The sequence below is a fragment of the Anabrus simplex genome, chromosome 1, assembly GCF_040414725.1.
Source record: "Anabrus simplex isolate iqAnaSimp1 chromosome 1, ASM4041472v1, whole genome shotgun sequence".
NCBI classification, from domain to species: domain Eukaryota; kingdom Metazoa; phylum Arthropoda; class Insecta; order Orthoptera; family Tettigoniidae; genus Anabrus; species Anabrus simplex.
In genome coordinates, this window is record NC_090265.1 from 843,695,337 (window position 1) to 843,720,494 (window position 25,158).

A 25,158-nucleotide genomic window follows, 5' to 3' on the forward strand; every position below is an offset into this window, starting at 1 on the left:
TATTTACATTCTCTGTGATTATCTTTTATTTTCTAATTTAAATCATATACGAATAAAATTTTAAAATGAAAGTTTCTGAGACTGCATTTTAAATTCCCTGTAATTATTAATTTAAAATAAATGTGCACTTTGTAATGTACAAATAGATAAAAGGTTTTTAAAATATATGATTTACTGGTCTCAGAGAATGGATGGCTCTCATAACGGCTAAAAGAGGGATGGCTCCATTGCAGTGTTAACATTAACTGTGACTTGGTTAGCACATTTGACACTGTATGTTGTTGCATTAAAAAGTTTGGGAGATATGGTTCTTCAGGATTTGGATGGAATATTTCAAGGCCTGATTGAGGTTACATGATATGCAGAACTGGTCGAAAAAGAGAGGAATGGTTCCTCTAGTGCTAACCATTAATTGTATGACTTCGATATCATCCAGTCGGTATTGTCATTGATAGAACGGGATGGTTGGTTCATATGTTTTCTTTTCCTCATGCACCTCATTTGGTTGTGTTTGGATGTCTCGAATCTGATCGCCAGATCTATTACAAAGACCTTTCGGTGGTTATGGAAGGCTATCCATGTCAATTCGACGGGTGCTGCCTGTATGAGAGAGTCAGTGAACTTCCTCGAAGACTGCAAATCTTGAGTTCCTCAACGCTTAAGCAATGGCATATCGTCTTTTATGGTGCCTTCTGGCAATGCAGCTAATTTCTCTTTGTCAGTGGTGCCTGCTTTATCAGAACTGGAAAACTGCTGACCATGATGAAACAAAAATCGTATGGTGCCGAGTGAGGACTGAACAGTTTCATTTCTTTACTGTCTAAATATATCATTGTTGTGTTGGCAGAGTAAACAGGAGCATTGTGATGGTGTACCTTTGCCTGATTATTGCCACTGTTCATGGATTTTGCTGAACTCCATAGGAAGGCAGACTTCAGTACTCCACTTTGCTTCAACTGCTTTCTGATTTTCCTGAACAGAGTTGGTTGCTAATTGAAGATAAAGTGTAAATCATTCTCTTTCACCATACCTCAGATTCTTGACTTTCAAAGAATCAGTCAAAGGACCCAAACGGTTCTAAATCAAATTGGGAGATCCCAGTTTCATCTCCAGTGATAATGTCACAATGTTCCTTCTTAAACTTTAACACTATGAGACTAGATAATTCAATATGGTGTCTATCCTGTGCTGGCACGATTTAAACTCTCAGAAACAAAATCACAGTTCTGTCAGTTTTTTCAATATTATTAAACAATTTTATGAACATATTCTTGAAAAAGCAGACTATCACATGAAATCAATACAAAAAAGCTTACCTTCAGCAATGGAAAGAAAGACACTTAGGCAACAATTTTGGTTCATTTTGATATCTTTGTTCACACACTTAAATTTCTAATCCACTCATAGACAGTTTCCTGTCTGTTGTTCAGACTAAACTAAAGAAATCTAGAGGTTATGATTCTCCAGAAATACTAAGGTTATAACTTACAGGGTGTGCAGAGATGATTGGAGCGGTTTCGAAAAATTCATGTTTGCTTATTATTTGTTGTAACATTATACAAAGTTACATAGACAGACAGAAAAACTCTCAGTTTTTATTTTATGAGCCTACAAGTGCTCGATATGTGCTCCATGAGTGATTCTACACACATCAACTCAAGTTCATCCCACACACGACATAGCATGTCGCTGTCAATTTGACCAAGGGCGTTGATGATGCGGGCCCGTAGTTCTGTTAGATCAGCCAGTTATGGTGGCATAAAAACTGCGTCTTTCACATAATCCCATACGAAGAAGTCGCAAGGCCTGATACGACCGATCCATCTTCCTGGAAGTCTGCTGTTCAGAACGTCACAAACATCAGCATGGAAATGAGGTGGAACACCATCCTGTTGGTAGATGAAGTTCATGCTCTCAGTCTCCAACTGTGGCATGAGCCAACTCTCCAGCATATCCAGGTAGATATGCCCTGTAATAGATTTTTCAGCGAAGAAGAAGGGACCGTAAACTTTAAATTTCGAGATGGCACAGAAAACATTGAGCTTGGGAGAGTCACGAACGCGCTGCACACAGGTACGGGGATTATCAGTCCCCAAAATTCGTACACTGTGCCTGTTAACTTTACCACTCAGAAAAAATGCTGCCTCATTACTGAAGACAAGGTTGTCACAAAACTCATCATCTTCCATCGCTCCTGAAAACTTGTACAAAACTCAAAACGGTTCACTTTGTCAGCTGGCGACAATGCTTGGAGCAGATGGAAATGGTAAGGGCACATCTGCAATCTTTTCCTTACAACTTTCCAGACGGTCGAACGAGGCATGTTCATTTCCCTGCTTGCTCAATGAGTTGACTTTCGTGGGCTACTTTCAAAACTGTGTTGCACACGCTCAACTGTTTCTTCAGGCACACTAGGCCGGCCTGTTGATTTTACCTTGTACAGACATCCCGTGGTTTTGATGGAGTTGACAGTGGGTGGATCTTTCCGATACTTTGTTCTAAAGTTTCATCGCATGTTTTTCACAGATTGGCTGGAATGAAATTCCAGAACAGCATACGCTTTTCCACTGTTAGTCACCATCTTTGCAACTGTTGGAGTAGAGGACGCATCATGTCTGCCGAATGTTACAACTGTTGCGCTCTCGCGGGCATTGGGGGAAGCACAATGTGTGGAGGGCTATTCAAACAAAACAAAACAAAACTTTGAGGGATACTTGCCTTACATCATCAAACACCATTACCATATCTCTAATAATATGGCTAGAAATAATTGATAAATCCGTTCAATTCATTTGTGTGCACCCTGTATTAGCATTCAGTTCTAGTGTGCCAGAAAAAAAAGGCCTGTTCACAGGAGCAGGTATTTTGTTTCCATTGTCTTCCCAAAGAAAACAAGCTAGAGCACATAATCTGTTGTCAGATTGCCGCATGACGTAAGTGATGCAAAAAATGCACAGAACCCTCTCAAATGTTGGAGGTGCCTTTTGGATGGTGATAATTTGGATTTCATGGTCAAATATATGAACCAATATATCAGTCACATAAAGGGAAACTTTTCATGAGAGAGGATGCCCAACTGACCGATGTAATCAAGATCAAGATGGTCTACTTTAATTAGCAGGGGGCACACAGAGCAAATAAGCAGTGGGGAATAAACTGATATGGCATAGAGAAATTCAAAATAGTTATGTCATAATCCATTGTTTACAGTTTGATTATCATAAGTGACTGGAATGCATGAGGGGTACATATATCAGCAATTAGGTTAAGATCCAGCTGAGTGCACAAAATTAAGAAACATTGCCCCTACACTATCGAACGATAACACCATCTATTGGTAGTAAAGGAAATTGACAACAAATTAAGGCAACATCTAATTCAATAACATGAATAGAATTCGAGTAGCTGAATTTCAAAGTTCGTGGTAGTTGTGTTACTAACAGCGGCATTCAGGTACACGAAATATGGTAGTAATATTACTACCAATGGACACATAGTGTTGGCCTTCTGTTGAGTGCAACAGGTTTCTGAGGCATAAGAACAAGAAAAAGGTGGACAAAACCAAGGCTAATGGGTGTGGCTTCCCCCTCTCTTTCTTGAGTCCCCTTCGTGCTATAGCTGTGGTAGCTTAGTTCATGTTAGCACTGATAATCGAGTGCATTCCTGAAACTTGGCCTGTCAAGCACATTGCGCCTAATAATGTTAATTTCTTCATAAAGTGATTTCTTGTAGGTAAGTTGTTCTTTGAGAATTGTTTGCATGCATTTATGTGAAACCATAGAAATAAGTGGTTTTATGTTGAAAATGTCCAGTGTAAACTGTCGACTAAATATGTGCCAGCTATGCACCTGACCTTGTAATTATTATGGTACCTTTTCATTTTTTAGAACATTCAATGGCAGCAATGAAGAAAATATATGAGCGCCAGAACCCTGATATGTTTTAGAAGTTCATTATTTGTTAGAAGATGAAAGTGACTGTAATTTGGAAGATGTAGTTAAAGAACATAAGGAAGATTCTCAATCCGAGCAAGAGATTATATGATTGATGAAGTCATTGCTGATCAGAACGTGATGTACTTCTATGGCAAGGATAACAATGAGTGGTATAATATTCCACCTTCAAAGAAAACACAAAGTAGAGCACATAATCTGTTGTCACATTTGCCTGGTAACGTAAGTGATGCGAGAAAAACAAAGACTGCTCTCGAATGTTGGAGCTGCCTTTTGGATAGTGAAATTTTGGATTTCATTGGCAAATATACAAACTAATATATCAGTCACTTAAAGGGGAACTTTTCACGAGAGAGGAATGCCAAACTGACCGATGTAATCACGATCATTCAATATGGCAAAAATGATCACCTTTGGCAATTTTTAAAAATATTTCTTGCCACATTATAAGTTGCCCACATAAAACTACTTTAATTAGCAGGGCACATACAGCAAATAAACAGTGCGTAGGAAGAACTTTGGGGAATAAACGAAGAAGGCATAGAGAAATTCAAGACAGTTATGAGTGATATAATCCATTGTTTACAGTTTGATAATCAAGAGACAAGAGATGAAAGAAAAGCTATTGACTGATTAGCTCCCATCCGAGTAATATTTCATAAACTCATATACAAAACTATCAACAAGGATGAGAAGGTCCACCTATTCAATACTGTGACCTTACATGTTACGCTGACTAATGGTTCGAATGAAATTATGGATATATCTCGGCTGGTGTCAACGGAGATCCATGAAAGTCCACTCATGGGCGCGTAAGTTCAACGAGTATTGGTCACAGGTCACACCGTTTACTGTTGAGCCTTAATCGACATAATGAGAATGCATTTTTTTTTATAACTACTCAAAATTATTCTAAATCTTATTCTACAAATAAGAATAACGATCATCATTTTCATTTGGAAGGATATTCCAATTTAATTAACTCATTTCTCTATAAAATATAACCAGTAATATTTATTGAGTCTGACAACATGAATGGATAATCAGTAAAATTGAATATAATAGTAATAAATGCAAATAATTAAATGTCTCTATACTTTTGTTGGTTACTGTATCAATTGCAACAAATGCAATAATATTACACAATTGGTTAAACATATTGGTGATTATTCTATCATTAACTTCGTATTTCAAATAATTCATCAAAAACCAACATGAATTTGCTGAAGGCTTAAATAATTGATCATGACTTTAATTAACCACATCATTTGATTCAATCCATGACAAGAAATATGAAAATATTTATTCGTTGATATAAGTTTTTGTTGTCCCAAAAATCATGTCTTCCGGTATTCTATTACTATCAAAATCATCGCATAGTTTAATGAAATCTAGTTAACAACTTGAGTGTTAACAATAGTCTACATCCAACATTGTGTTGTTCATTAATAATATAATCATGAATATCCAAGGATAAGATCGTAGCTCATTTCTAACGAACAATAAACCAAGTTGTAGGACGGGATCAGCATACTCCTGGAATTCTAAAACGCTGCACCTAAATGAACAAGTATCTAAATACCGATATCATCCAGAATAAGAATGATCTGAAAATGATGATTCCATAGCATCCGGCATCGTTTGTGATTCCTCCTGTAAAATCTAATTTCCTAGCAATGACTACGTGCTACATAAACGATTACTTAGCAGGAAATACTAAATTAGGCATTACATTATATGACACTAACATCATGTACAATTACATCATAATCCGCATTTCTAAGTGATATAATTCGGTATCGAGGGTCTTCCAACCACAATTAAATACTCATATGCAAAATTTTTTTTTTTTTTGCTAATTGCTTTACGTCGCACCAACACAGAAGGTCTTATGGCGACGATGGGACAGGAAGGGGCTAGGAGTGGGAAGGAAGCGGCCGTGGCCTTAATTAAGGTACAGCCCCAGCATTTGCCTGGTGTGAAAATGGGAAACCACGGAAAACCATCTTCAGGGCTGCCCACTATCTCCCGAATACTGGATACTGGCCGCACTTAAGCGACTGCAGCTATCGAGCTCGGTAATGCAAAAAAATTTAGCCTCATAATGGCATCACTGATTATTGTATATACCGACTATTCACACGATCTACATCAATAGCCTTTGGAAAAATATCATTTTGAAAATCAACTATCCACCCTTATATGCTTGACTGTTCTCAACATTAATCAACTCCTTCGCATGACGAGTACCTAAACTACTCCTTTCACATTAATCTCACTGGAGTTCTCGAAGATTGCATAAACCTATTCAAGCATTTAAGGGTGGATAGTTCATTGGGAATAAAGCATTATGAATAGAGTAATGCAATCTTCGAGAACTCCAGTGAGATTAATGTGAAAGGAGTAGTTTTGGTGCTTGTCATGCGAAGGAGTTGATTAATGTTGAGAACAGTCAAGCATTTAAGGGTGGATAGTTCACTGGGAATAAAGCATTACAATAATAATCCATTACATACATCGGCGTCATGACCTAAAACTTGTACAATAGTATTAAGACAATGTCATGTATCAATATAAATCTACCAGTGTTTTAACTCAACACTCGCCTTATTATCCCTAATTAAATTCTAACCTACGATTTACAATGCAATTCTCGTATTTCCTAGATATCAGCTATTCAGATTTTGAATAATTTATAATCAGATCTTTTTCCAGCGTAACTGTCTCAATTGATGTTCAATCTTCTTCTCAAACACATGGGGCCGATTGCAGAAATGGTGTTTAGACGATGTCTACGGTTAAACAACGCCTAAGTATGGCTGCCGCATTGCAGAGACGTTATTTATGACTTAGACATTGTCTAAATCCGTTGTTCAACCGGTCATGTTTAAACAATGCCAAGAGCACTGTTTAACCTCTAATAAGAGGAGTGAATCACAATCAGAGGTTATGTACCATGAAACATGTAATTTGTATTATCATGTTGAGACGATTCGGGGAAGAAAGGTTGGTCCGATGGTCTCTCTGTGGTCACCCGCTGCTAAATCGCAGCAATTCACTTTACACGTACGGCGAGATAGATCTAAAAGTACGGTTTCGCTTTTCAAGAGAGTTGTTTCTTGAGACTGACAAAGGGACAGTCCGGTAACTGTCAACTTGATTACAATTCTTAGCAACTGATATATTTTATTATATACACAGGGTAATTTCCAAGGAATTATAGGTCACTTCGACTACATACATGTCAGAATTACATGTCCCAATCATCAGAGGGCTGTCACATACATCAACAGGGTGGGATTCACTTATATTTACTGCCAAGTAAACACACATAATAGTGAAAACTAAAAAGTAGGTTGTATGTGGTTTTTATATATATAAAATCGTATATGTTATCGGCAACTACCAGATAGGAACAGGCAAGTGGTGGTGATGGTGGTGATTACTGTTTAAAGAGGAGGACTGGGGAAGAAGAGCCATGGCCATAATAACAGCCCTAGTATTTGCTCTGTGTAAAAATAGGGAAACTACGGAAAACAATCTTCAGGGCTGCTGATGATGCGTTTCGAACCTACAATTTCTAGAATGCAAGCTACATCTATATGGCCCATACAACACACTCAGTTACACATCACTATCGCTTCATCTTCCCTTCGTCGAAGCTACCATATTTATGAGTAGATTGCACTCACTGTAACAACGCTATAATCAAAGCTACACTTCCCCATACGGTGGTGTGTCGCTTTAGTGTAGATAATATTATGAGATTTAATTTCCAACAAAAGAGATACTCTTATCTGTGGGCAAATCATACTCATGCTTAGCCATATTTGAGTAATGTGTAGGAAAACAAACAGCTGACTGGCGTTCGGTGCGCGCACCGACAAATTTCATTGGTTGCGACAAGCAAAGATTTGCATGAAAGATGCTCCTATCTCCATTTTCAAACCAATATTGAAACTTTAAACGATGTCTAGTTAAACATCGGCTAAATATTGTTTATGCAGTGGAAGATCGTGCTCGATTTAGATGTTGTTTAGGTAGACGTTGTCTAAGGCTTAAAACTAGTCATCGTTCCCGCAATCGGCCCATTGTTTTTCTTAAAACAAAACCCTCTTCCGATTTTCAATAATAATATCAGCTTGCGTTCTTTTAGTTCATCATAAATCATTGGCTGGTAAACTCCTTTCCATATGTTTTTGACATTTATGGATAATCTCTTTGATATTAAACATTCTTATAATTGGGAACCAAAATAAGGAACACGCTTAACAATCCGTTTCATCTTTTCAAGTTATGTACCAATTGATTGCTTCATAAAATGACTATTCGAGTACTCAGATTTATTCCGTGACAACTAGATAATGTATAACCAACGTAGATAAAACCAAACTTAGCCTGTATCATTCAATCCATTCCGCGGCCTCCATCGTATATTTTGTTATCGAAACTGGACGTCACACATAGATATTTACATAACTCTTCCGTTGAGCTATGGCATTTCATGTAGTAGTATTTACTTATACAGACATTACTTTTCTGGACATGAATTATATGTAAACCACGAGGTTCTGAGCTTATGAATTTATCTATATCTCCAAAACTCTGTTCCATTTATTGTTCAACTGAGCGAGTACTCTCGACATACTAGTATGTCTGGACATATAACGATTGGATGTATACTATTATGTGATTTCCGTATACTTCTTCTTTATCATAAACTTCAATGGTACCTAAATTTCTGATCCAGAATCCATTGGAAGGTTATAATACAAACAAACTGTTTCTTTTCCAGGTATAATTCTGTTACCATATGTCTTCTTTTAAAGGTAATTATACGTATTGAATAGGTGGACCTTCTCACCTTTGTTGATAGTGATAAATGATCAATACATACCAAAATGAAATTCAGTTCATATAGAAAAGCTATTCCCTCAGAGGATATGTAACTACTGATGAGAAATTAGGTTTCAGGGGGAGTGTCTATTTTGCCAATCCATTCCCTTGAAAACCCAACAAGTATGGTGTCAACATTTAAGCACTAGTGGATGCCAGAACATAGTATCTTTATAATAGCTCTTCAATACAGATTAATATGAAATTTATTACCTTGATATATTGTTCAGGTCGTAACATAATCTGTGATAACTGGTTCACTGAATTTGAACTGACAGAATTTCTAAAGAGAAAAGGTTGTAATAATTTTGTTGGAAGAGTAAAGACAAATAAGAGGTAATTACCACCTGAATTTGTTATACTGAAAGAAAGGGAATAATTATCCAGCCTTTCTTTGAATTTAAAAACGTCTTAGGTTTCACATGTCCCAAAGAAAAAGAAAACTAATTCTCATGTCTTCACTGCACAACAATGTGGAAACTGATGAGAAATTCAAGAACACAAAATCGTCCATCAATATTTTGTAATTCCACCAAAGATGGAATAGACACAGCAGACAAAATGTGGGCAACTTATAATGTGGCAAGAAATATTTTAAAAAATTGCAAAAGATGATAATTTTTGTCATAGTGAATATGAGTGGAACCAATACCCAAATCATTTACATGGGAAATGATCTTTATCCTATGCAGCAGAGGTGAGTGTTCCTCAAATGGCTTTCCTATGAGCTAGTGCTAGAAGGGCTCACAGAAGATGATCACAGAGTGAAGGTATACCCCTTCAGCTGCAAACGAAACTGGAACAATTTTGACCTTCAACTTTAAGGGAGAAAATCCTCCAGTACCAGATGAAATAAAAATAGTGTAAAATGCACAGTGGAAAGTGGCATAAGGCACCCCTCTAAAATGGAGTGCTAAAAGATGTCATAATGCAATTTCCTTAACACATGAGAATTTGGACTTGTGACTTTCACATAACCACAGATTTGTCAACTTTGATTCAGAGGTAGTTTCTGCCTTTCAATACTTGTTTATCATCTTATATTCACATATAACTAACATTTAAAATATATGTCCAGGTTAGCTATCTCTGTTTGTTATATGTGAATATAGGATAATAAGCAAGTATTCAAAGGCAAAAACTACCTCTAAATCAAAGAATCAATACGGACCATTACAATGAAATTTATAAACTGGATAGATTTGTCATCGGACGTAGATGAAAAGTTTTCTGTCAGCACTGTTCTGGTTTTATTTTAGATTATTGAGTCTCCATTTACCATATTTTAGATCTAGGTTTCAAGTCTGCAGTGATCTTTCTTTGTTGTGAAAAAGTGTCACAGACATCCTTTTCATGGTAGATACTTTTGTGCTTTTAATACACAAGATGTTTTTACTTTGATGTATCATATTTTAGATGCATTCCTTGTCTACATTTATCCATTTTAACTTTAATATCTAGTTTCACTGCTGTAGTACTTTTCTAAAAGAAATATACTTTTGCATGAAATTTTGTGGTGCTGAATGAAGTTTTTTGTAGATCTCCTCCTAACCACAATTTCCTATTAACAATCAATATACATTTATCATGAAATAACTACTCTGATAACAGAAAGGCTAGTAAACAATATTTATGGATAGAACACACAAAAAATAAGAGGCTGTGAATAACAAGCACATTGCACCCACCGGTGTTATAAAACTATTGCATGGTTTTCTACTTTCTTGTTTTTTCTAATACTGTCAGTGTCGTGTAGTAGGAACTAAAAGCTGCGGTCAAGCTCCTTGGCTGAATGGTCAGCATACTCACCTTTGGTTCGGAGGGCTCTGGATTAGATTCCCGGCTGGGCCAGGGATTTTAACTCCATAGAGTTAATGTAAAGAGGATGGAGGAGGAAAGAATACCAAAACAGATAATGGAGATGAAGTTCGAGGGAAAGAGAGCAAATGTGAGACTTACAACAAGGTGGATTGATTCAGTATAGAGGAGTGCAAGAAGAAGAAACCTGGACTGGGACAAAATGATGGAAGAGGAATGATGGAAGGAGAGAGGAAGGTGAAGAAGTGCCATAAATGCCTCAACCCAGAAGGAGGTGGATAAGGGGAAAGGAGGAGGATGATGATACTTCCTCCGGGTCTGGGACTGGGCATTAGTGTTCAACTTTATACACCTCCCTTCATCTATTTACAACATGCCACATCACCAACCACAAAAGTGAATACGTCCCTCCCGGGTTGGCATCAAGAAGGGTATCTGGCCGTAGGATTTGTCGTGGTCTAAATTTAACTTGTAATTTCTATACACCCAAATCAAAGGGAATTGTCGGCATATGCTTCTGGCATACATGTTTAAAGGAAGATTCAAGTGTGAGATTCCATTACTCATAACTAGGGCTCGGAAGCTGAGAAAAAAATCCTTCTTTTCCTCGAGTGTCTGAAGACGGGACCCAACATAATACATCTTCATTCTGGGTCATTCTAGGCCATAAAGGTTTTATTTGTCCTTCTTTGGCTTTTTCAGCATTTTTTAGCTTCTTGGTCTTTTTTTGGCCCCTTTTTACTGTCCATTGCCAATTCGAATCACCATTAGTTCATCCATCACCTCTTAAATATCTTTTCTCTAGTAAATACAGTAGAAGTCTGTTATAGCGAGAATTCATAAAGGAGAAAAATTTACTCGCTATAGCGGATTGTCGTTACACCTGATTTTTGTATAAAAGTCGGAAGAGCCCCCATACACATTAAAATCAGTATGAAAAGGCAATCAATTTGTTCAAAATTTGTGTTTCTGCAGATGGTATCCACACTACGGCTTACTTGTTATTTATTTTTCATGAAAGCGAGTTTAATCTCATTCTGAAAAAAAATATAGTACGGTACCGTATTTCTCCGAAGCCAAGACGAACCCCACTTTTTCCTTCAAAAATGTAAATCAGGCTCAAAAAGTGCTTTGTAAAATCATATGAATGCCTTTGTTGTACAGTACGCATTTTAGAAGCCGAACGGTGGCTTTGCCGTATATTTTTTGCGGCTGCACAATTATTCTTTATTTATGAGGGTTTAATGACCATTAACTTAAAATTGGCATCGTAATACCAAAGAGAACCCGTTGAAAATTTGCCGGCAATACCTATTCCAAGTTACAAGTAACTATTCTCATTTTGGTTCCGTATTGAAGATGACGTATATCTCGAATATTATTACAATATATATATTTACAATATTTACTTTTAAAAAAATGTAATAATATTCAAGAAATATCTATTCCATGTGTCTCTACAATATGATGATACATCAGGCAAATATTCTTGCTGTCTATAAAACTGTCACTTTTACTCAGCGTCAGATATAACCGGCAACCACTACGCACACGTCTCGCTTGCCGGGTTCGGCCAACTTCAGCAGCTAGCGATGTATAGGCCTAATCATGTACGTTGAAGGTCAAGGAAAGAGTTTATTGTGCCATGGTATGGCCATTCTGCCCTTCAGTTTTTCATGCACATACCTCACAATTTCATCTTCGACTTCTTTAAAGCATCCTTGTTGCATTTTTTGTACAGTACGCATTTTTTAGCTATCTTTGTCTTCACACTAATGTCAAATATTGGCTTTAGTTAGGCCTATACACAATTATTCTACATTTCCGAATGTTTAATAACCATTAACTTAAAATTGGTATCATAATATGGACGAGAACCCGTTGTTAATTTGCCGGCAATAACTGTTCCGCGTATCTTTATAAAACGACTATCCGTCACAAAAATGTTCCTGCTGTCTATAAAACTTAATTTTACTAAGCGTTAGGTACAGTAGATGCGTTGTAACTCTGCCACTGAGTAGCCGTGGCCTCTCTAAGAATTCGAAGGCTCACATGTTTTGATGCCATTCTGCAGATTTGAGAAACGTTTTTGTAGAGTTTAATAGAACGTCATTCTCTCTTCACTATTTCCCAAGATCCAGTGACGTTACACACAGGCACTGTACAACTGGTTGTCACGGCTAGCGATGTAAAGAGGCGGTCGTTTATTGTCAAGGAGTTTCGTGTATACGTGCGCGTGTGGTTGTGAAAAGAACCAGCATGGTTACCACAGTAGTTGCCAGTGGTATTCGTTACTGTTAGGCCGGGAATGCAAGACAACCCTTGATTTTTTCGCATGAAATTCTGAGAAGAACTTCGTCTTGGATTCGGAGAAATACGGTATCACGCAGAGGTTTCTGTGGCAAACATTTCAGATTTGTTCTTCAAACAGCATTGCCTAACCTAACCGTACGGTATATGCATCATAAAAACATATTTGTAATGCATGTAGAGAAATGATAACCTCCTCGCTAAAATTTATATGTGAATAGCCTTACCGAAATGTAACTAGACGCAAGTACATATGAACTATCCTCTGAAATCAGTGATGTACTCGGCGATATCCTGAGATGTATCACATCCTTACTTAACTTGGCCTTTATTTTTAACGAGTTAACAATTGCTATCGGTCACGTTATTTACGCTTTTATTATGAAAACGTGTATCTTGAGGTGTATCACATCCATACTTAACTTAGCCTTTATTTTTAATGAGTTAACAACAGCTATCAGCCACGTTATTTAAGCATTTATTGCGAAAACGTGTTATCCTCTTTCATTTTGAATTTTCTTTACATTACAGCAGTCCATGGGTATTACTAATCGACTCTAACATCGCCTTCGAATTTCAACGAGAGAGCTCGCAAATGCACATAGTGAGAAAAATATACCGTACCGAAGATGACTGATCGCATTTTGTAGCAAACGTTTCAGTTTTCTTATTCAAACAGCATCACCTATCCTAACTTAACCGTACTATACATATGATGAAAATATGCTTCAAGTGCCAGTAGAGAAATTATAACCTTCTTGCTATAAATTTACATGATAATAGCCTTTCCGTAATTTAACCAGATGCGAGAAAATATAACCTTTCCGTAATTTAACCAGATGCGAGAAAATATAAACCAACCTCTGAAATCAATTATGCACTCTGCCATATCTCGAGGTTATCCCATTCTTACTTAATTGCAGTATTTAGCATTAAAATTAAGCGATCGTTTAGTCAGCCTTTATTTTTAATGAGTTATAAACAGTTATCGGACACGTTTTTTTAAAGCATTTATTACGAAAGTGTACTCTTTCATTTCAAATTTTCTTTACGGAACAGCAGTTGATGGGTGTTACTAATCGACCCCGACATAGCCTTCGAATCTCGACGGGAGAACTCGCTAGTGGAAATAGCGAGGAAACGATTGGGATGCATAAATATTGGTAATGGGAAAAAATCGTTCGCACTTAAGCGCTCGTAATAACGGATGCGTCAGTGATAGGGCTCTCGCTGTAACCAAAGGATAATACACAGTTTAATACAGGAATTTTGAAGGGACAACAAAAAATCGGCGTTATAACAGGTTTCTCGTTATATGTGGTACTCGCTATAACGGACTTCTACTGTACATTTATTTGAACCATATCTGAGAAGAGAGAAAATGAAATGAAACTAGAGCTTGAAGAAAACCAGGGGTATCAAATTATGTGCAAGATAAGTGAAATATTGAAAGGAGAAAATTTTTATGTCAGTGTTTTTGAAGAGGATGATCTCACTCGCTTCAAGTATGAACCCTTAACATCTGTTGCTGTGGAGAGAAGTTTCCCTATGTTTCGCACTGTGCTGTCTGAAAACTGACGATCCTTTACACCTAAGAACCAGGCGATGACTACTGTGATATACTACAAAGCCAACTGAGGTAAGGTTTCCAAATTCAAATTTCTGTAACCCTAGTGTAGTTAAGCCAAATATGATTCCAGTTCTACTAATTTAAATTTCTTCCTCAAGGAGTGAGTCGTGAGTTTGCTGAATTCATTCTAGGTGGAAAAAAAAAAAAAAAAAAAAAAAAATCATTCTAAATTCTGCAAAGTACTTTGTTAACAAATATGGAATTCCTTTTTATAAGTTATGTCAATCTAAAAATATATATAGTGTTTCCGGGAGAGATGGCGCACCGGGAGAGATGGCGCAGGGTAGGCCAGTGCGGCAATCACCCGCTAGATCGCTCGACCACTGCTTCTCGTGTGTGCAGTGTGTACATGAGAACAAAAGCTGTTTATTCTATGTCACATAGTGCAAGTGATTTTGCCTGTAAACCTAGATATTTCTGGTAAATACGTCTTCTCAACCTTCAAAGTTTTGCTACGGCATGATATAAAAGCCCGCTGACTGGGTTGTTCAAGCTAAATTAACTTTGAATTGCCACAGGCGGGTGACTAGGTTAATCAACGACTATGCTGGTGTGATATACGCCATGTTGGGCCAACGCAGTTCCTGGGGCAGAGGTGCGCCATCTCTCCCCAAATGTCGGGTGAGATAGCGCGCTACATTTCCGGGAGAGATGGCGCGGTATTCTTTGAATATCCATTTATGTGTAAAGTGTGTTTCCATTCTCCGATCAGTTTGTTAATAAAATATATATAACCTATATATATTTTGTTTAATTCTGTGTCAAATTACACTACTTATGGAGAAGAGGAAGCAGCTACAGCCTAATCGAAGTTTGTGATACATGTTTTTAATGCAACTTTAAAGCGTAATATCTCCAACAAAAGAGAAATCTCAGTGAACAAAAAGAACAAAGTGCAAAGAAAAATTTCAAACACTTTCACGACGGGAAAGAGTAGGAAAGGAGAAAAACCTCATTCCAATGAAGCAGGTAAAATAATTCAAGATGGGCAAAATAATGCAATATTTGATGATTACAACAAGTGTGTGGAGCACTGGGAGAACTATTATTTGACAAAACAGAAGGACGATTGAATTAAATGCACCGTCTGCAACAAGTAGCCGCATGAATTGTGTTCAGTGTATAAGAACGTATGTAATGACTGTAGACGAGAGACAGTAAGGAAAAACATATCCTAAAAGGACTAAGGGATAAATCTTGAAGTTTAAATAATTAATTGATTCATTAATGACCAAGGAATAATAGACAAGTGAATGTAAATAAGGTAAATAAATGTATTAAACCTGTAATCATAGTTTACTTAATTTCTTCCCTCCTTATCATATCAACTACATAACACCATCTCACCCGGACACTACGGGAGAGATGGCGCAGGTGACACACATTCAAATAAACAACCTCTGCCTGTAATCTACTTACATTAAGACCATTTCCTTCAAAAGGCAGTGAGGAGATATACAAGGAATGACATCTAGCATAAAAATAAGCTAATCGAAATATTGGCGAAGACTTGCTGCACGATCATTACAAAATGTGCGCCATCTCTCCCCGACATACTCTACTGTCTGAAAGAAGTATTTTTGTACAATATACTGCATACCACCACAATTTTGAATTTTTAAACATTAAATATGTAATTAAAACAAATTATTGATGAATTTGGATTGCATTTTTGCATCCTTTTTGCCGGCTTTTAGGTCCTTTCTGGACATTTTTAGATCTTTTTACAGCCATTTTTAGGCAATTTATAGCAACTTCTGAGCCCTACTCATAACTCATTTTCAGGAAAAAGTGGAAATGATGGGATTTGAATCTGAATGTCCCATCTTATTCTAAACTGAATGTCTTAAAAGGGAAAGCAAGTACTAACCTCTAATGCATAACTTCCTTGGCCTTTGTTTTGATGTGATGACCTGCAGGGAGCTCTGAATGTGAGCAATGCGAACTTCTGGTTGTCCTGGAACATAACTACCAGGCACTGCAAGTTCTAAGTCTCGACACATGAGTAACTTGGGGCTCACATACTGTAGTTCCAGGCTAGTAAGCTGGGGCAACTGCCGAGATATACGTCGAAACACATGATAGTACAGGTCCCAGGCTTGGTTCAAGTCACGAACATTACCGGACACCTTGTATCTGTGGCACCATTCTTGAGCTTCCATCAGGTCACGTCCGTATGCCTAGATACAAGCATTAAATTCCATCACTGTTGTGCAGAACAAGCAAAATGTACATACACTAGCCCTATGAGCATTTCATCTTCACAAAAAGAAATGTCACTGCTAGTAAATTAACAAAGTTTCATCTAGAATCCTAGCCCTCAGGATATAATGCCATGAACTCTGACCTCAAACTTCACACTCACTATGAATCATACCAACCACCACCTTCTTCTGGCTCTGTCCGCTGTGAACACAACTGTTGTAAGGCCTGCCGTCTACAGATACCCAGCACCACTTTTACCAGCACCATCTACCAGCTTTAGTGTATACTCTGTCCATGTTTTTACACTGGATTAACAACTAACTCCAGCAAAACGAATATGCATCCACAACAGAACATGCAAAAACCTATTATATAGATCTTCCTGTCTCCATTCACACCCAGCTCCATCACACCACATTTGATGATTGTTTCACAGTTAAAATCCTTAAACATTTACCCCCAACTTCCCACCGTCTTGCCCTTAAAAATTCTGTAACCAGACAGCAACTACTGCTCAGGTCAGGGATAGCACCCAACCTTAACACTCTTAACTCCATTCTCTTGTCTCGTCTATCACCCTTTACTTCGCAACAACGTCTACTTGTCAACAATGCACCACCATTCTCATTCTAATCTTCACTAATGAAGGCTGCAGCTGAAAGTTTTGGCTTCATGTGTTTCTTTTGTGTGTATTCTATCCCTGTGTGCTTAGGTCCTCCATGGCAAATATGATATACATGAGGAGATACAAAGGATTATCTGGCAGCCAATGTTGTTGCTCACTTAGCCCCCACCCAAGAGACACATGTAGGGTAATTTGAGGTTATACCTATGGACGTTGAGCAATGATTCTTGTTGCCAGCATTAAGTCATATACCACTTCCATCTGTGAAACGAGCAAATCGACTTATTAAAGTGTACTGTACTATATGCAATAATCCTTCTCTCCCTGTGCATCATGATCTACCTAATATTAACAGGAATACACTGTGCTCTCGTCATCCTCCCCTGAATACTACAAGGAAACTTTATGAAAGTCAATTCAACATGACTAATCGTTGGAAGCAACTGTGGACGATCTCTGCTACACCAGAATAGCAAACTATGCCATGCATTACAACTAAGCCACCAGGTTTTGAACTCTGCAGAAAGATCTGACCTACTCTAAAAGAGAATCAGAACAGACTGTGGCCAATGTGTAGATTCCCTTTATAAATAAGAAAATTCCTTCTCCTGGATGTAATGGCAGTGCTGAAAGACAAACTGTTTTCCACATTATCCAAGACTGTCTACTAACAGCCTTCTCAGGGGATCCAGCCGAGTTCCTTCTGGCTACAATATACTGCATTAATTATACAAAAGATGTAAATCTATCATTGTGACCCTTTCTGTGTTCAGTATTGTAAATAGTTATCCTGTGAGGTTATATTTCATTATTATTACTGTATACTGTATGTATACTGTACATTATATGCTTTTTACCATATGGTAAATAATAAATACATGGTAAGTTGCTGTTCTCCATCCATTTCCTATACTATTTTACTCCTGTTAGCTTTCTTATCTGAGAAATAATGTACAAGGCAGTTTGCATACTTATGACAAATGGCTGAGACCTGGCCACAGACTAATGAAAACTGAAAATATATAGTAAAGCAAAGCCATCTCAGTAGAGACCATGAATGCCCTTGGAGAAGTGGAAGGCAAAGATTTTCACTATCCATAACCTCAGCACTAAGTGGGATAGAGTGGTTAGCTCTATGTCCAGCTGCCGTTGTCCCTAGGAATTAACCCAGTACTTTTTTTTTCTTTTTTGGTGTTCGCTGAGTGAGCCCCAGGGCTCGAGAAGTGGAAATCTAATTTCTTATATATTTTGACTTCCTGACAGGAATTAAACCCACGTCCTTGTGGGTGAACTGAACATGCCTCTACTGCCTTGGCTAGGAAGCCTCTGGATATAGATAACAGTAATGAAAGACAAGAAGGGATAATAGGATATGAAGACATAATGGACGAAACAAAGTTGCAAGAGGTACGAATAAAACAGACAGAGAGGTTTGAACATGTTAAATGGATGAAAATGAAAAATGAATACAGGTATGGAATTATAAACAAAAAGAGACAAGAACACAGTATCACTTTATATCGTAGCATAACATACAATGTGCAACAAGTAGATTTTTAGACTCTTCAGTCTGCTGAAACAGTATTACACCTCCTTTTCTCCATTCTCTTTTCTCATCTCGTTTATCTCCTCACTCCATGTACTTCACAAGAGTGTCCACTTGTCAACAATGATCACCACCATTCTCATTTGATCTCCACTAAGAAAGGCTTCAGCCGAAAATTTTGGAATCATGTCTTCTTTTGTGTGTATTTTATCCATGAGTGCTTATGCGGTAAGTTGCTGTTCTCCATCTGTTGATTCTTTATCAGTTAGTTTATAAACTTATTTACTCAAAATTAGTTCGGGCAGACTGAAGAGCCTAACAGTTATAAATTGAGTCGAAACTGAAAAAAGAGGGTTTCAATATTACCAAAAAACATGTAGGTTTGTTACGTACCTGATTAAAGGAAGTTTCTTTAAGAGTCTGGGGACCTCGCTCGAGCATGGCGTGTAACGGTTCCAAGGTGTCGAACATGCCCTTCACGTTCCTCTCCCCAAAGTACAGCCTGCTAGCCTCCTCCAAACCTTCGTGCCAGAGCTCGTGCCACAGGATTGCTACTCGGATGAGCTCATCACTCACCTGGAAACAAGGTTCAATTATTATAAGTAAGACACTTTTGACAGGAGTTTCTCTGTAGGACATCATGAGAACCCATCAGGACCTTCAATGGCACTCCTTCTCAAGTAAAAGAAAGCGACAGAATTCACATAACAGATACCCACACATATACTGCCAAGTTTCACAATAACAAATCATGGAATGGAAGGGAAGAGACAAAACAAGTTGTAAACTGAAAGCTAGGAACAGGAAAAGGAAAGGGTGAACACCATAACAGGTCAGTGTTTAAGAACTCGGCATGTAAGGCTATACACAAAAAAAGCAAATATCGCCACCCTATTATCTTTTTTTCTATTGTTCAACACTACTCCCAACTTGACTGTTACACACTGAAATCACAAGACATAACCATCAACAAACTAATCTCAATGTAAGTATCAATAATGGAGGTTTCCTTACCCAAGTAAATGATCAATCAAGATATTCATTATTAAGTCGGTTTTCAAGCTCTGTGAGGAATTAAGGAAATAAACACTACCTCCCACCCTCACTCAATTTAATGTCATGTATTTCTGTCTTTATTTTGATATAAGCATTACTATAATGGTATTCTTCAGTGTTTACCTTCTGTGAATAATTCAGCTCCCTTCTTGGAATTTGTTATTACATGTCAAACTGAAGTGAAACCACACTGTAATAATACACATAAGCAAATATATTACACGTACATATGCCGTAAGTCAATAAGAATACACAAACGCTAACCATACCAACGTTGTGAAAAGACACTGTTAAGTCAGGTTGGGTTGATAACAAAATTTCCTTCCATTTCAACTGATCTGATCTTTATAGAGGAGGTAACATTGCTGAGTTCGTCATTTAACATACCTACGTCTAACAAGAATCATAATAGAGAGATAAATATAATCCATCAAATCGCTCATTGTGTGTTTGAGTCATCAGTCCATAGACAGGTTTGATGCAGCTCTCCATGCCACCCTATCCTGTGCTAACCTTTTAATTTCTATGTAACTATTGCATCCGACATCTGCTCTAATCTGCTTGTCATATATATACCTTGGTCTACCCCTACCGTTCTTACCACCTACACTTCCCTCAAAAACCAACTGAACAAGTCCTGGGTTTCTTAAGATGTCTCCTATCATTCTATCTCTTCTTCTCGTCAAATTTACCCAAATCGATCTCCTCTCACCAATTCGTATCTCTTCATTCGTGATTCGATCTATCCATCTCACCTTCAGCGTTCTTCTGTAACACCAAATTTCAAAAGCTTCTATTCTCTTTCTTTCTGAGCTAGTTATCGTCCATGTTTCACTTCCATACAATGCCACGCTCCACATGAAAGTCTTCGAAAAACATCTTTCTAATTCCGATATCAATGTTTGAAGTGAGCAAATTTCTTTTCTTAAGAAAGCTCTTCCTTGCTTGTGCTAGTCTGCATTTTATGTCCTCCTTACTTCTGCCATCGTAAGTTATTTTACTACCCAAGTAACAATATTCATCTACTTCCTTTAAGACTTCATTCCCTAATCTAATATTTCCTACATCCCCTGCCTTCGTTCGATTGCACTCCATTACTTTTGTTTTGGACTTATTTATTTTCATCTTGTACTCCTTACCCAAGACTTCATCCATACCATTCAGCAACTTCTCGAGATCTTCTGCAGTCTCAGATAAAATAACAATATCAACGGCAAATCTCAAGATTTTGATTTCCTCTCCTTGGACTGTGATTCCCTTTCCAAATTTATTTTTGATTTCCTTTACTGCCTGTTCTATGTAAACATTGCAAAGGAGAGGGGACAAACTGCAGCCTTGCCTCAATCCTTTCTGGATTGCTGCTTCTTTTTCAAAGCCCTCGATTCTTATCACTGCAGACTGATTTTTATACAGATTGTAGATAATTCTTCGTTCTCGGTATCTGATTCCTAACATCTTCAGAATCATAAATAGCTTGGTCCAATCAACATTAACGAATGCCTTTTCTAGATCTACGAACGCCATGTACATGGGCTTGTCCTTGATTCGATCCTCTAAGATCAGACGTAAAGTCAGGATTGCTTCATGTGTTCCTTCATTTTTTCTGAAGCCAAACTGATCTTCCCCCAACTCAGCTTCAACTTGTTTTTCCATTCTTCTGTAAATAATACGTGTTAAAATTTTGCAGGCATGAGATACTAAACTAATGGTGCGGTAGTTTTCACACTTGTCAGCACCGGCTTTCTTGGGAATAGGTATAACAACATTCTGCCAAAAATCGGATGGGATTTCTCCTGTCTCATACATCTTGCACACTAAATGAAATAACCTTGCCATGCTGGTTTCTCCTAAGGCAGTCAGTAATTCAGAGGGAATGTCATCAATTCCAGGTGCCTTGTTCCTATTTAGGTCACTCACAGCTCTGTCAAACTCTGACCTCAAAATTGGGTCTTCCATTTCATCAGCATCAACAGCCTCTTCATGTTCCAGAACCAAATTATTTACATCTTTACCTTGATACAACTGTTGGATAGGCTCCTGCCATCTTTCTGCTTTGTCTTCTTTCCCTAGAAGTGGCTTTCCATCTGAGCTCTTAATATTCATACACCTAGATTTCCTTTCTCCAAAGGTTTCCTTGATTTTCCTGTATGCAGCATCTACCTTTCCCAGGACCATACAGCCTTCGACATCCTTGCACTTCTCCTTCAGCCAGTCTTCCTTAGCTACCTTGCACTTTCTATCCACATGATTCTTTAATCGCCTGTATTCTTTTCTGCCCTCTTCATATGTAGCATACTTGTATTTTCGCAATTCATCAATCAGGTCTAGTATCTCCTGAGTTATCCACTGATTCTTAGTTGATCTTTTCTTCCTTCCTTTCTTCAGCAGCCCTACTGACTTCATTTTTCATGACTCTCCACTCTTTCTCTATAGTGTTTCCTTCAGCCTTTTCACTTAGTCCTTGTGCAACATGTTCCTTGAAACAATCCCTCTCACTCTTTTCTTTCAACTAGTCTAGATCCCATCTCTTTACATTCCTTTCTTTCTTCAATTTCTTCAACTTCAGATGGCATTTCATGACCAACAAGTTGTGGTCAGAGTCCATGTCTGCTCCTGGGAAAGTTTTGCAATCCAACACCTGGTTTCTGAATCTCTGCCTAATCATAATGAAGTCTATTTGATACCTTCCAGTGTCTCCATGTCTCGTCCACGTTTACAGCTGTCGTTTGTGGTGTTTGAACCAAGTATTGGCAAGGACTAAATTATGATCAGTGCAGAATTCAACCAGCCGACTTCCTCTTTCGTTCCTTTTGTCCCAATCCAAATTCTCCTACTGTACTACCTTCTCTTCCTTGGCTTACCACTGCATTCCAGTCTCCCATCACAATTAGATTCTCATCACCTTTTACATATTGTATTAAATCTTCTATCTCCTCTTATATTCTTTTGATTTCTTCATCATCTGCTGAACTAGTAGGCATATAGACCTGCACTATTGTGGTGGGCATTGGCTTGGTGTCTATCTTGACGACAATAATTCTTTCACTATGCTGGTCGTAGTAGCTTACCCACTGCCCTATTTTCTTATTCATTATTAAACCAACTCCTGCATTTCCCCTGTTTGATTTTGTATTGAAATGTCGTATGGCTTTTAGTACCGGGATATCCCAGGACGGGTTCGGCTCGCCAAGTGCAGGTCTTTCCATTTGACGCCTGTAGGCGACCTGCGCGTCGTGATGAGGATGAAATGATGATGAAGACAACACATACACCCAGCCCCCGTGCCATTGGAATTAACCAATTAAGGTTAAAATCCCCGACCCAGCCGGGAATCGAACTCGGGATCCTCTGAACCGAAGGCCAGAACGCTGACCGTTCAGCCAACGAGTCACACGATTTGTGTTGATAATTCGGTAGTCTCCTGACCAAAAATCTTGTTCTTCCTGCCAACATACTTCACTTATACCAACTACATCTTAGCCTATCCATCTCCGTTTTCAGATTCTCTAACCTTCCACAACGATTCAAACTTCTAAAATTCCACGCTCCGACTCGCAGAATGTCAGTATCCATCTTCCTGATGATTGCCCCCTCTCGTGTAGTCCCCACTCGGAGATCCGAATGGGGGACTAGTTCACCCCCGGAATATTTTACCCGGGAGGAAGCCATCATCAGTACATCATTCATACAGAGAGAGCTGCATGTCCTCGGGAGGTAGTTACGGCTGTAGTTTCCCGTTGCTTTCAGCCATGTAGCAGTATCAACACAGCTAAGCCATGTTGAGTATTATTACAAGGCCGTATCAGTCAATCATCTAGACTGCTGCCCTTGCAACTACCGAAAGGCTGCTACCCCCCTTTCGATGAACCATTCGTTAGTCTGGTCTCTCAACAGATACCCATCCGATATGGGTGCACCTGCGGCTCGGCTATCTGCATCACTGGGACACGCAAGCCTCCCCACCGTGGCAAGGTCACATGGTTCGCAGAGCAGATAAATCGCTCATAGCAACGGATATTCCAAAAGATTTATTAATAGAATGATAAATAAAGTGAAAAATGAACCAAAAACAACTTTAATTAAAGAGCAAAAAGAGAAAAAGAAATTTGCAGTTCTAACTTTTCGAAATAAGCATTCTTATCAACCGGCTAAAATTTTCAGGAAAAAGAACATCAATGTCACATATAAAACGGATAATAATACTAATAAGATAATTTTCAATTCAGGAAAGATAGAGAATAAAATGTATATTTAATAAATCAGGAATTTACAAATTAACATGCCAAACATGTAAACAAGGATACATAGGACAGTCTGGTAGAAGTTTGGCTATAAGGTACAAAGAACATGTTAATGCAGTTAAACATAAAAGATATTCGGCAATGGGGAGAACATATGATTGAAATGAATCATAAATTTACAGACATTTCCAATGACATGAAATTATTACATTTGGCCAAAAAGGGAAAATTAATGAATGTTTTGGAAAATTTAGAAATTTACCTTACACAAAAAAAATAATTTTGAATCAAGTTTAAATGAGAAAAGTGCAGAAGATAACCCACTGTATAGACTAGCATATGCTCATTTAAGGAGCAAAAAGAAGAAAAGAAGAAAAACTTGAAGTTCCTAAATTTATATAGTATTCTCATTGAGTTCAACCAAAATTTTATGTATTGATCATTTTTATAATATTTCTTTTTACTCTTTGATATGGTGTATTAGGACAATACTTCTTTAAATTGTTAAACAAAAGATTGTGTGATATTGTGATATTGTTTTGTTCTTTGATCTGACCACTGAGGAAGGGAATGGTTGAGATTTCCCGAAACATGTTTGGTTTAATAAATAGTTAATAAATAGTTAATAAATAGTTTTTCTTTCATTTAATGAGTGTATTGATCAAGGCGGATTCAAATGAACTATTTTGAATAGTTACATTATACATTATACATAGTTACATAATACTTAACTAGTATTACACAAACAGATTTACAATCCTATAGAAAAAGAAAATATGCTTTACTTATTCCTGCAAATGTAACACTAGTGATTTTCACAATATGGCAGTGGCGGTACATATACTCTAGAAAGTCAAGAAAAAATCATGACTACATAG

General features: G+C 37.7%; 1 protein-coding gene across 2 annotated transcripts in view; it reads right to left on the minus strand.

The window, feature by feature from the left end:
- Positions 1 to 25,158, minus strand: part of mTor (serine/threonine-protein kinase Tor) — a 415,570-nt gene that overhangs the window by 47,799 nt on the left and 342,613 nt on the right. For both annotated transcript variants that reach the window (XM_067136412.2, XM_067136411.2), the window contains exons 32-33: positions 19,377 to 19,559; positions 16,478 to 16,787 (exon numbers count right to left, since the gene is read on the minus strand). In XM_067136412.2, the coding sequence (XP_066992513.2) occupies positions 16,478 to 16,787; positions 19,377 to 19,559 (493 nt within the window). The remainder of the gene's footprint in view (positions 1 to 16,477; positions 16,788 to 19,376; positions 19,560 to 25,158) is intronic.